Source organism: Coturnix japonica, chromosome 2, assembly GCF_001577835.2.
Source record: "Coturnix japonica isolate 7356 chromosome 2, Coturnix japonica 2.1, whole genome shotgun sequence".
Taxonomy (NCBI): domain Eukaryota; kingdom Metazoa; phylum Chordata; class Aves; order Galliformes; family Phasianidae; genus Coturnix; species Coturnix japonica.
In genome coordinates this window covers 80,331,715-80,345,617 of record NC_029517.1, presented here as the reverse complement: position 1 = coordinate 80,345,617, position 13,903 = coordinate 80,331,715, and the positions used below count along the sequence as shown (strand labels likewise).

Sequence of the window (13,903 nt, the reverse complement as noted above, 5' to 3'; positions counted from 1 at the left end):
TTTCCAGATAATCCCACATTAAATAACAATCGTTATATAGTGAACATGAACAAGGCAAAATACTAAAGACTGAAAAACTGGCATATTAACATCATCAGTCTTTAGCTGATAAGTTTTGGAAACCATATATCACTCTAGAGTAATGAAAATAATCATTGGCCTCATGAATCTTTGATACAAGTTTTGAAAATAAATTAATAAGTAGATGAAGAAGATAAATTTGATACTTGGAAAAGCCTGATTAAATAAGGCTAAACTTTCATATGGGAGGCTGAGCTTTTCTAGAAAACTGAATTCCTTCCAGATTTTATTTGTGACTTCTGTCTTGGCAGTATAGTACATTGCAGTGAGATTTTCTGCACTTGAATTAGACTGTTATCATGAAATCATCATATTAGATTATAAATAACTACCATATGCAATTCCGATAGTTGTTTTTAAGGCGTGTTGGTTCTGATTGGACTGGAGTAGTAAAAGGACAAGATTCTAAAATGAAAAAATACGTAATCATTGAAATAATTCTGATTGGTTAGTCTTTATTCTTAAGATTCACCATATAAAAAGAACAAATTAGCACATGGTTTCTCTTTAAGAGATCTGATTCTGGAATGAAAGGTGTGAATCTGAAAATATTTCTAGTAATTTTGATGTAATATTTCTACAGATATTCATATTATTTGTATAAAGAGAGTTCATATTAATTGATAGACAGTAATCATTGAACACAGAGGATTTCTTCTTGCCTCTGTGTATCTTAGGCAAAGTCAGCTGCAGAGTGCCGTATTTCACATTCATTAGCTTGGTGCTCTCTATATCTGGTCAGTCTCACTGTCATTGGGTTTGAGTGCTGCTACCATATTGGTTACAGTTGTTTAATGCCCATTAAGAATCAAAGCTAGAAATACTAGTTAACTAATCTCTTGCTCTTTAGAACCTGAAGTTGTAACTTTTGCAACCCTCCTACTATTGCATTTTCTGAAGTCAATATCAGTCAGAAGTATGGAGAACCTGTCTTTGAAAATAGCCTTTAATACCTTATGTATTTCTTTAATTTTGAGAACTCTGCTTCTTGCTGTGTTATCACAACTGACTTTACCAAGTTAAAGTAATTTTACTTTTTGTGATGCCAGTTATTTTTAGAAGTATCTGTGATACCCAGTCCAGCACATTGAACAAGAAGGGTTTGCCTGATGGAAATTTGGGAATGTTTTTATATCATTCTTTCCCTTTGTGAGTTTCTAATGTACTTTCTGAAACTTACTAAGCTGTTGTTGATTTGTTTGAAAACAATAGAAATAAAGTTTGTGTACCAAATACCATAAAAACAGAATTAAAATATAATTGGAGTGTACAAGCAAATCAAGTTGTCACATAACAAATCTTATTTAATTGCAATTTTATGATCTGTAATAAACTGGAGGGGACATTATGTTGTCATCATTCTGCATACCCATCTGTGCATTCCACAGTTAAACTTGGCCAGGGCCTTGTTACATACAAACAAGTAATATCCCTATTCATGTTTAAAAATCTGCTCTCCAGATAAAAGTAGACATTATGTGCAAGTCCAGAATGATGGTGAACGCCTAGATTGAAAAAGAACCAAAACAAAAAAGGTCTGCTTCAGCGATATAGTGGGAGACTTTCATGGCTAAGCAGAGAAGCTATGACAGAGTTTAGATGTAAAAAAGCAGTAAGCCGGAGGTGCAGCCAGGGGCAATCTACAAGAAGGAGCTTGGCATCACTTGGGATACATAGAGATAGCATCAGGAAAGACAAAAGTCAGAGCTGAGATCAAACGGAACAGCCCAGACAAGGAGATGAGCTTCTGCCTTTGCACTGATAGTAAGAGGTTTTGCAAGAAAAATGTGGGCCCGTTGCTGAGTGGCATGGGTGATTCAGTGAGAGCAGACACAGAGGAGGTGGAGATGCTCAGTGCCTTCTTGTCCTCAGTCTTCCCCAAGGTCTTCCAAGACCCCTGTGCTTAGAGAATGGTTCAGGAAGGAGGAGAGCTGCCAGAAATTATTGAGGAATAAATCAAGGATTGCTTGAGAGAACTCAAGTGACACAAGTCCATGGGACAAGATGAGCTGCATTTAAGTGTGCTGAGAGAACTGACAGATGTCCTTAAAAGACCACTGTCAGACATCTTGGAAAGGTCACAGAGATCAGGGAAAAGTTCCCATTGATGGGAGGAGAGTAAACACATGCAATTTCTGCAAGGGCCAGAAGAATGTATGCAGAGTAGTTCATAATGATTCAACCTCAAACTGGAAGTATGCGTTGATTAGAACTTCACATAAATCCATGCTGAATCTAATACAATGCAGTATTTTCACTTAAGAATTAAAATGTTAGATTTGTAAATAGTACCAAAGTGCGGAAGACTGTCAATATGCTGAATTCTAATTTAGAGTGTGTTAATGCAGATGACAAATGACTGAGTTAACAATAGGAGGTCAGGTAAGGACAAATGCACAGCTCTACACATGCTTTATTAAAGAAACACGTGAGACCATATTAGTGAGAGACAGCTATTTATACAATAGGAAATATAACTCCTCTTGGTCAATATAAAGCCTCAACTGTGGTAAAATCACAGCTGGCAATGTATATTTGCAGTTATGATTTTTAAAGTAACTTCTTCTGCAAGGAGAGCTCTATAAATGCTCTCCAGGCGTATGGACATGTTGTAAACTTAAAATGTCCTCCACAGAGCAGATAGAAAAATTAAAGCGTTGTTAACAGAATAAAAATGATTGAATTTATTTGAGCAGAATTAAAAAAATCAAAGCATCTCTGTGTCTTCACAGATGCTTAAGGCTGAAACTGTTCTTTTGCAGATGCCAAAACCTTAGTTTCTGCTCTATCACTTTTTGCAATGCAATATAAATTTATGACTCCTAAGGACAAAATTCTGTTGCAATTAATGTGGACAATTTTAGTATATTATCACTGTAGCTGTAGTTGTCTAACTTTAGAGTCCAAGTTTGGATCCCGATGAGTTACTGGAACCTCCTGAGAATAAATGAGAGCTGCGAAGTTGGAAACTTGTCTGCTTCCCTTACCTGCTAATGAAACCTAGTCTCTTAACTTAGATAATAATAAAACTTGAACATTTTATTTTTATAATATATCTCGTTGTAAAACAGACTGAATTTCTCATTAAATAAAGCACAGCCCTTGGGGAGGCTTGTAATTATTCAGATAAATATTAATAGATAACTTAGCTTAATAAACTATTGAGCTAAGCACTACATTGATGGGGATGGTGGCCTATGAGTAGGGAGGTCTGAAATCCCTTCCTTTTATTATTTCATCAGTTTCATCTGAAAAATTAACACACCTTAAAAACAACAAAAAAACAACCTTTTACTCCTTCTCAATTTCCATTCTGTGGCATTTCAGTAACTTTATAATTGGTTTGTTGCAGATGTTGTTTTGAGTTAATCTGGTATTAACAGAGTGAAGGCCGCTCTGGCTTCCTTCAGTATCATGGCCTTGGCTCACATGCTGTTTTTCTGTCACACTGAATGGAGGGTACTGGTAATAGGCGGCATCGTTGTTGTGAAGAAAACAAAGATGACTGTTGTGTGGATACTAAGATCTGATTTATCAGATCTAATGGCACTGAGATCCATACTGTACACAAGGCAGACATGCTCGCATGGCTTATTTGTGGAATGCCGATATTATTTGAAACTAACCACTTTTTTTTCTGTGCCATGGGGAATACTGAACCTCAGACTGCCAGGAGTGTATTTTTTAGATCAATTAACAGCTTTTCAGGTACAAAGTTCAATCAGCTTCTTCTGCAGCGAGTACTTGATAAGATAGTACTGACAGATAAAGTTAAGGCTTCTCCCTGGCATATCACACTGAAATGACATACACTGGCATTGATACGACTCACAGGAACTGAGGGTGGCATGCTGCATAACTAACCTGTCATATGCTGTGCTGTGAGCTAATGTGTCAACAGTCTGCAAACTGTGTTGTAGCATTGGAAGCAAGTTAAAATATCAGGCAGCTACATGATACGACATTTACCAGCTGTCTGTTGCAACAGGGAAAGTGTCACTTCATCTTATAACCAGTGCTTAATTTATAAAAACAAGTTCAATGGTAGGTAGATATGTAGCGTTTGATGCCTGTTATTGGGTCTATTCTGCTTTGCAGGAAAAAAGATTATAAAAGCTAAAGTGTAATGACGTTCCATTGCATTTCAAAATAGGCTGCAAAACATTATTGAACAGATGTGCCTTTCCCATCCTTGTCCAAAATCCTCTTTTATATCTACACTATTTAAGAGATACGTGACTACTTTCATTTTTGGAAACCAAATGCTGTAGTTGTGAGGGTAAAATATCTGCAAAATGTTTTTTAATTCACTTTTCATATTTTCAGTATTTATCATTTTTGTAATGTACAATCCATTCATGTAAAACAGGTTCTTTAATTATGTATCAGTGATAAACATACACCAGCAAGTTAATAACGTACCTAGTTTGAGTTGATTTGTAATTGTGCTGAGTACAACATAGAATCAATCATAGTATCAGCAGGGTTGGAAAACACCCCCAATATCATCAAGTCCAGACGTCTACAGATGATAAGGATTATATGAAATGTTCTGACCTTCAAATAAACACAGTTTGTTGCATTTCTATCTATATTAAAGCATGGTTTATTACTAATTACTAAGCATCCTTATTAGCATCATGCCTCTTGTCTTTTGATGGCTTTTTCAAGTCTTTCAGATGGTACTTCTTTTCTATGATTTAAAAAAAAATCAGAAAAGAAACTGCTTTTCTTTTTAAAATATCGAAAGTGTCTTTTGGTTTTTTAACAAAAAAATAAAAGTTACATAGTTTTAAACTAGGGAGTATTTTAAAATCAATTTTAAGTGCTGCAAAATGAATGAGAAACTGTCTACGAAGGGCTTAGCTTTCATTTAACTCTAGCTATATATGTCAGTTGTTAGTTTGGTTTAAGCTAAGCTACTTCCATTTGACAGGTGACCATTTCTCACAGTCAGACGTCCCAGTCAGCATTTTGTTGTGGCTGTGTCAGGTTTCTAGAGATTAAAGTACCAAGGGTCAGCACGTGTTCCCAAGAGTTTGTCTTTGGAATTCTTATAGTATTTACTGTAATTACAGGAAACGTGAAGAAGAAAGTAAGAGAAAAGAAGCCAGCCTGCAGAAAGGAATGCAGAACTTGGAACAAAATAAGTGTCGAGTACAACCGAATACAGCAGATCAAGAGAAGACTACCAACACCTTGCAGTTATCTAATAAACAAACTGATCTACAGAATAAGAGACCTCTCTCTGTCAGTGCTTCTCAAATTCAACTAGGGAGAAACAGCAGAGGTTCCCCTAAAGCTTGTCGCAGCAAAGCATCGCCAAAGGAGAGCTGCCTGTCTTCAGAGCCTCAGAGCGAAGGTCATAACATCAGGCAAGGTTTGTAATCATTGTTAGTTGGTTTGATTATCTTTTTTATCTGTGTCTGGGGAGGTTTTATATATAGAACATGTTATACTCTTCTGTATCATTAATTGTTCTTTCATTATTTAAACAGTTCATATAGGATAAAGTTAAATATGGATTTATGTGTTTATTGAAACACATTTGCCCTGTTACAGTACACTCTTACTATAAGTGAATCATCGCTTTATGATAATTTGTTGACTATTCCTGTACTAGTTTCACAAGATACACGCAGTAATGTTTCAATCAGTTCTGACTGCAGCCAGTTATAGCAAAACTAGTCATGTTAAAGCTTCTTCACTGTCATGAGAAGTAAAAATTGGATAAGTTGTTTGTTTAAGCTAGACTGCAGGATAGTAATAGGTAATAGGTAATAGTCTCATGCGGATTGGAAGGGACCTTAGAGATCATCAAGTCCAACCCCTGGGATTCGAGCCTCTGTGCTGCAGAGCGGCACTTCTACCACTTGCGCCACAGGGGATTCGAACACCCGGGCCCGGTGTTGCAACGCGGCATTCCTGCCACTGCGCCACCGATCTCCTTTTCAGACATAAAGTTACTGCAACTTGGAATTATGCAGTAATGCAAAGGAAAAGAAAGTCAAGGACCTTTTCCTACTAAGTAATTTTACCTTGATTTATTTTCCTTTTACATGGAAATGCCCTAGTAAGCAGAAATCTTGTCTATGTTATAATAAAGGCAGACATCTATCTTATATATATTCTTTAATAACGTTAAATATCATTAATATGATAAACAGAGATGTTAAAAATGCTAGCAAGCTTTACCTGTGTGCTTATGAAACAACAATGTATCAGAATCAGATTGCAGGGGAAAACACTTGAAATTAGGAGTAATCAGAAATGGTGGTTACCAATGAAAAATGAATAGCTATAATGAACATAATGAGGAGAAATTGATAACTGAGGAGATGAGAAAGGACAAAGAAAGGGCTCTAAAGGTGGGTTAGAATGAGGGGAAAAGAGAACGATGGAGAAATTATAAATGAAGAATGAACAGCTTTTTCTTTTACTGACTCCAATATCCATTCTTTGCTGAAATTTTCCATTGGTTTTACAAGTGGAAACTGCATTTCATCAGTCAGACTCCCTATGTTTATTGGAACAAATATAGTGCTGGAGTGAAGTAGATGACCTGAAGGTAGAAGTAGGTAGTTACATGGGAAACATGGAGTATAAGGTCAGAGAGACTTCTGAGATCAGGATAGAACTTGCCAAATCTTCTGCATAGGATTCTCGCAGTGATACTTAGGTTTGAAAAAAGCACATTTGTGTTCAGCTGTATACGCTACTTTTCCCATATACCTGGGGAGTTCAAACCAGCAGTAAATGCCAGTAGCTCATAGCCTGAACTTTTGCTTTAAAGGCGTCCCTGAGGTTGGAGATTTCCTGAAGTAGCTATGCCAGGCTAATTTTTCCATGTTGATGATCTATAAGTAAATGTTTAAACTTACATGGGCCACTGCCTGGAGATTTTGTTTGTTTTTTTCCAATATATGTATAAAAGAAGAATAAAATTTCTCCAGAGGTGGAGTTACAATTTTCTTCACCATTTTACACCATTTTCCCTGTGATGTTGAGCACAAAGAGAACAAGAATCTTGACACAAAGCTCTTCTGAAAATGCATGGTAACATGTCTACTTACACAGCAAAACCAATTTACCTTCAAGTTATAAAGAAAACTCCTTCTTGTCCAGTCAAAAATGTCTATGTTTGAAATGGAATGCTGTGCTGTATTTACTCAAACGTTCTTTGTTTTGATGCCAGTAAAGTCGATTCACTAAGGATCAACTTATGAAGTTCTTTACCCAGTTCTCATGGGGTGTTACAGTCCATCCTATTGTGATCAAAACTTCAATGGACTTCACTGGAAGCTTCAATGGGATTAAATATAAACTTAGATCCTGTGGGCTGGTGCCTTGGAAAGATTTTCAACAGCTGAAACTAAATTTTTTGCACTTACTAAGAGAACGTGAAAGCTATCATTTAGCTGGTGGCTCTGTTCTGATCCATTCTCCTCTCCATTCTGAAATCCACCTTCCTGTGTGTGTTACCTCATTTGCAACTGCAGTTTCATTAGCAACAGATAAGTTCTAGCACTGTACCTGATGTTGTTTGTTTGCATCTATGTAAGAAAGTTTATTTCAACCTCAGAAGGTGATCTAGAATTCTTAAATGATGTTTTGTTGTTAAAAGGCACATTGTTCAAATTGTGGCAGCACGTTTTTTAAATGGTCTCTTCCATTGGTGTAGTGAGAGAGGGGGAATTTCCTTCTACGTTCTGGAAGATGAGGGGAAAAAAAGATTAAAAGAGGTAGTAATTGCTTAAGTGAATAATAGATTAAAGCAGATCATATAGTAGTGTTTGTTCCCATCTTACAACATATGCAGGGCTATTTACCCATATGGCAATCTTATGTAAGTTAGAGTAGCCTCTTAGACCATACTGACCTGTCACCGTGGTAAATCTTTTCTGTCAGAGATATCAATGATAATAATCCTGAACGTTTGTTTCCATTTCTTTGTTTAAAGAGCTATTGAGAAAACACATCAAAAGCAAGCCGAGTTATGTCCATTTCCATTGCGGCAAAGCAAGAGAGGTAATGAAAGTTGAAGCAAAACATCAGGTTGCAGCTGCTACAAAACTGAATGGAGAAAAGCACAAAGAGCACGCTGTGGAGACAAATGGTGCTTCTGCTCATGGTAACAGAAGGCATGCTTCTGCTTGTGGGACTGATGGTGCTGGGGAAAAAGCAAGAGATCAAAGTCAGTCTTCATCTGGTAACAGAGGCCATTGTGAGGGAACTTCTGTGGTCATGTGCAATGTCAGTTGTGCTGGTGGAATTGCAAGAAATTCAAAGCGGTGTGAAGCTGTTCCAAAAGGCAAAAGGCATCAGCAGAAATCCAGACATAAAGAGGTGAAGGATGAGAGATGCTCACCAGCTGGCTCAAGTAGACCAGGGAGTGCCAAAGCGGTATTTGTCAACACCAGAAATGCCACTGTTCGTGCTATAGAACATGCTAACAATGTAGGAAATGAATTGACAAAAAAGACCTCCCTGTTATTGTCTACTGAGACTGAATCTAAAGGAACTGGGCCAAGAAATCCAGCAACATGTTCTGCTCCTGATGACAGTTTGAACTTGGATAAAACAGGTGAAGTTGGATCCAGGAATGCAGATGACCAGCTGTGTTCTGTTGCGTGGCAAAGTACAAATATTGAACTGATCCCTTTAGAGATTCGGATGCAAATAATAGAAAAAGAAAGAACAAGAAAAGAGCTATTTCGGAAGAAAAACTATGCTGCTACAGTTATACAGAGGACATGGAGAAGGTAAGAATACTATTTCAGTAGCTAGAGATGAGATAGATGTAAATTGCAGTAGACATCAGCAGTGTGTTTTATTTGGTCCCTTTGCTCATAGCAGTAACTGTGATAAATCAGGAATGTAATAATCTTTCACCCAACAAGTGGAAGTATGTTACAGCTGCCTAGACTGACATCAGCAAGTTAAAAAGTGCAAAGTAAGTGATGACTTCTCAGAATTTGTGGTTACTAAACTTCTGTTTCAAACATCGATATTTCTTTATAGAGTGCTGATCAACACTCACCTGAGCCCAGAGTTACCGCTCTTATGTTCATTAGCAAACATGTAGGAATGTAATTTTCTTCCAGCAGAGTTTTTCATTACTGGATCCTCCACTGTCATTTACTGGAACACCTGAAATTGTATTTTACTGTATTCTAACCTAATGGCTCAAGCAAATCATTTGTTTGCTCCAGCTTTTTGACTCATCAGTCTAAATGTTGCTCATTACAGTACAGTCATATTCCAGTTTATTTCTTCAGTGTTGTTGGCATGTAAAAGTGCAGCTGACTTTTCTAAGTGCATTCCTATTCCAGTGGAAGGCTGAAATTCTGGAGAACGTTATTTTTAATTCATTTTTGAGCCTTTTATGTGTGTGTATGTGTGTGAAAATTAGGACTTTTTTGTACAGTAGCACTTCTGTCCTTCTGTAATCTTTGGTCTCCATTTGCTATTTATGACACATTCTTTATATCTACACACAACTGCAAAGCGATCCCTTTTTTTCCCCAGTAACCCCGTATTCCTGCCGTCAGTAACCCAGTACTCCTGCTGTCAGCTCCAAATTTTTCCAGGCACCCTCTGTTGTTCTTTGAATTACTCGATAGGTGTGTGGCTGTGGGTCCCACTAAGTCCTGCTTGTCATTTGAGTCCAGGCTTGTGCTGGTCAAAAGCATGCACATGTAGATGGCAAGAACTGCACATTAGTATAGAAATATGTTGATGTTGTAGTATATGCTCGAGATCTAGCATTTCTCTACTTTGGATTAAATACCTCTGGCTCTGCAAATTTTACTGCGATAACTTTCTTACTAAGAACATATTGAAAGCTGCTGTGAGCTACAACACAATGGCCCTGGTCTACTAAAGCATACTTAACTTTCCTTCCTCGGGAAGGCTTTTCAATTCCCACAGACCACAAACTTTGTAAATGCAGACCTCAGAAGTGTGTTCCAAGGTGTTTGCCTTGCCAAAGGTTAATTGCTCATCCTGCTCGCTGAGGCTTGCAGATCCCGTGTCTGCCTCACTCTCATCTGGGGCACTGGGGCCACTGCTGTCCTCTGTGGCCTACAGTGAATTGACAGGAGCTGGCAATAAGCTGGTACTGTTGGTCTCCTGCTGGAATTGAGTGTTTCCAATCCATTATTGCTGCACGTGTACCTTACCGGCAGCATTTCAAGGTTTGAGACCCTGTAACAGCGCACCTGAATAGCACTTACCATTCTGCACGTGCATTCCACGTTTGTGTGCTGTAGTTTTGTTGAAGAAGTATTGGCTATTTTGTTAAGTCACCACAGAAGTCTATTGATAGAGCATTAAACTTGGTTCCATTCTGTCTTTTCTCACTAGAACCAGAAGTTTGTTAGAGGAGGATCTTGATTAAAAAAAAAGATACCTGCCTCTGCCTACATCTGTTTCTGAGCCTCAGAGTTGTTTTCTTGTTGCTCAAAACTACCAGAGAACTACAAACAACAAATCCCAGCTGGGTGCAAAGGTGGAGGCCTGCGAGTGCTTCATTTCATGCATCAGCAAACGCTTCTGGCAGTAATTACTGAATTCCAACAGACCAGCTTACTGTTCTTCTCTGCTCACGTCTAAAACAGTTCCCACTTGTTTTTCCTGCAGGAGTGTTCACGAGGCCCATCCTTAGCACAAGTTATGCTAGCAAGGCACAGTCATGTTGCCCTCGCTTTCTCATGCTTTTACTCCATGGAAGAGTTCAAAGAGATGCGTTATCTAACCAAACAGAATCCTTCTGTCTTTTAATAGAGCTCCTGTTCTGAAGCCATGCAGTGTTTTACCTCTTGTAGGCGCTGCAGATGTTACCGCATGATGTGGTCTCTCCCCACATTTGTTACATACTTCAACGTGCTGTGGAACAGCGGGTCTGAATGCTAAAGCTCCACTAAATTAAATACGTTTTTCTCACGCAGCAAATTTCAGAGAGGTAATTTACCAACCTGATTGGGGAAACCAGTGGAGCTGTAACTGAGCAGCTCATCACACCCCCTTGGCTCTGTCGTACTTTTATGTACTGATTTCCCATACACGGCTGCTGTGTTGTTGGAATTCTGCAGCTCAATGGCTTATAACGTGTTTAAACAGTTTGCGTCTGGTTGTGTTGCCTCTTATTTTAGTTTAGAACTTGTTGCAGGCGGAGCAGCAGAACAGATTCACTTCTTTTCTCTTTCCCTTCCCCTTACTGAGGCCAGTGGGGATGGCACTCAACTGTCTTTTCATCCATTACCAAACACTTACAGTGAGTATTTTATAAGGAATTGGATTAGGAAGGAGATGGGGAAATGCTTAAGGGAGGGGGAGAAAAGCAAAGACAATGTGGGAGGGGAGCACCTTCAGAGAATGCATGGAAACCAGCAGTTTTCTGTAGAGGAAACATGCAGCTGAACCTGCAAGAGGTTTTATTTGGCTTCTCTCCTGCACCAGTTCGCAAATACAGAGTGGTAAAGTGCAGTAGAAATATTGCTATTATTGTATGAGTCTGGGGAAAATGAGAAGATGGTTGTGATTGTACTGTTGTTAACATTTAAAGACTGCACCCTCCAGATATTCCGTGTATAGTTAAGCAGTCGATAGGCTGATGTTACAGAACTGTTGTTCTGATTCCTGTAATACCGGATCTTTATTAGCTGTGTGAAGTAATGGATGCATGTAGAATTGAATCCAGTTCCTACTTTTACTTCTGAGCAAACATCTCATCCAAGTGACTTAGCACGTCAGTGGGAGTTCTGTTTTCCCAGCTACTCGTGTAATCCTCCATGTGAACTGATGCATGGAAAGCACTGAAGTTAAAACAGGTCACCTAAAACAAGTGCTCTTCTCTTTTGTGCTCTCCAGTTACCATCTCAGACAGGAGTTGTCTCAGCTCCTTAGTGCTAAGCGGCAGCGCAAAGAAGATGAAGACAAATGGAGACAAGAGACAGCTGCCTTCCTCATTCAAGTTGCTTGGAAGAAACAGCTGAACCATAGCCCTCAGAAATCAGTTCCTTCAAGTAAAAACCTCAAATCTGTAAACAAAACCAGCTCAGCCATAAAAAGCAGCAAGCAGTCCATCCTCAAGCAGATCTACGGTAATTTTGTTTTCACTAAACTCTGTTTCCAAGAATCACTATATTAATTTTATAACAGTGTTCTTTATGCTTTGAATTCTTGGATGCATTTTCTACTCAGTTGTTAGAGATTAAAACTGATTGTAACATTTAGTCTGAAATCTCAAGTGTGCTGGATAATTCTATAACCATTTTGGGTAGGAAAAAAATGTGTTGGTGATTTAAAACCGCTTCCTCTGAAGCTGTTTGAATCACCATATCATTATTCCAGCACAGTTCTTCAGCCACCAAATCACTCCCTTGCCACAGCTGCTCAAATGTATAAATGTGGGAAGAGAATAGAGCTGTTAAACTGGGGACGGGTGGCTGCATCGATACGCAGTGGCTGTCTGTGTTGAACACAGCCGAACGCTTTAAACATGGCTTTCAACCTTTATTATACATACATACATACATGTGTATATACATATATATGTATTTTAAATATTCCTATATGAAGAATATGATCTTGTTTGATATCAGTAACTTCTGTGCTTGAAGACAGCCCATCTTCACTGGGAGATCAAGGTAATCTCTTGTAGCACTGCACTGCTTTGCACTACTCTGCCTAGAATGCATCCTGAGGAAGCAATAGAGGAAAGGCATTGTTTTTAAAACACGAGTTCCTTTACGCTGTGATCGCCAATGCTCCATGTACCTTAACAGGTGGCAACTCGTGCTTATCGTGGCTCTGTGGTTTAGATAGCTTTATTGCATTAAAGATCTTTTTTGGCAAGCACTTAAAGTTCCTTCTTTTACAGAGCAACTGCAAGACGTTGTCAGAGTTCACTTAAAGTTCTGTTAAAGGTGTTAACAATTTTCTGTGTTGCAAAACATGTTACAAGTTTTCTCATCATAAATAAGAGTATTTGAGGATGAAATAATGCTGTAGCCTCTTGAAATAATGTACAGCTGTCCACAGCCGTATCTATATGAACAAACACCGAGTTGTTTGTATTCTTTATTGAAGGGCGTTCTCGGGAAGGCAGAGTGTTCCCGCCAGCCAGACCTCCTTCTAAGCTGAAACTTTCCGATGTGCAGCTGGTCTCAGGTAAGACACACTATAACAAAACTGGGAATAGAGCAAATGACTTCAATATTTTATGTATGTGTGTGTGTGATTGGGTTCCTCTTAGAAAAGGAGGAAAAAAACCCAAACAACTAATCAAAATATGTAATTACTACCAACCCGCTGTATGTTGTTCTGCTACTTTTGGACTGACTGAGCAATGTGCTTTGATCCTGACACTGAATCACTTATATGAAAGCTTATTTTGATTGGACTATTACTTGGAAAGATGCTCACACTGTGATTTGTCTATCAGTACAAATATTTAATAGACTACAGAAGTAAAAGTAGTGGATTTCTACATGTATCAAGTATTTACAGACCTGTTTGTTAGAAACACATGCTTTAGTCATAGAACCATAGAATGGCCTGGGTTGGAAAGGACCACAATGATCATGTAGTTTCATCCTCCCTGCTGTGTGCAGGGTCACCAACCACCAGCCCAGGCTGCCATAGTGCATGGATAAAATTTGAAAATCCAAAGTAATCCGATCTCTGCCTTTTCTTCTAAGGTAGAGTGATAGTGTTCCCAGCCTGTGTGCAGAGCCCCGGTCAGTTCAGGGAGCATTATGTGCAGTAAGTTTTAGGGGCTCTAAAGCAAGCCTGCGTTAATCCACTGCTTAGCAGAGAG

General features: G+C 38.6%; 1 protein-coding gene across 6 annotated transcripts in view; it reads left to right on the top strand.

The window, feature by feature from the left end:
- Positions 1-13,903, top strand: part of INVS (inversin) — a 76,790-nt gene that overhangs the window by 59,734 nt on the left and 3,153 nt on the right. For all 6 annotated transcript variants that reach the window (XM_015855084.1, XM_015855086.2, XM_015855087.1 and 3 more), the window contains 4 exons: positions 5,160-5,461; positions 8,042-8,843; positions 11,953-12,185; positions 13,174-13,254. In XM_015855084.1, the coding sequence (XP_015710570.1) occupies positions 5,160-5,461; positions 8,042-8,843; positions 11,953-12,185; positions 13,174-13,254 (1,418 nt within the window). The remainder of the gene's footprint in view (positions 1-5,159; positions 5,462-8,041; positions 8,844-11,952; positions 12,186-13,173; positions 13,255-13,903) is intronic.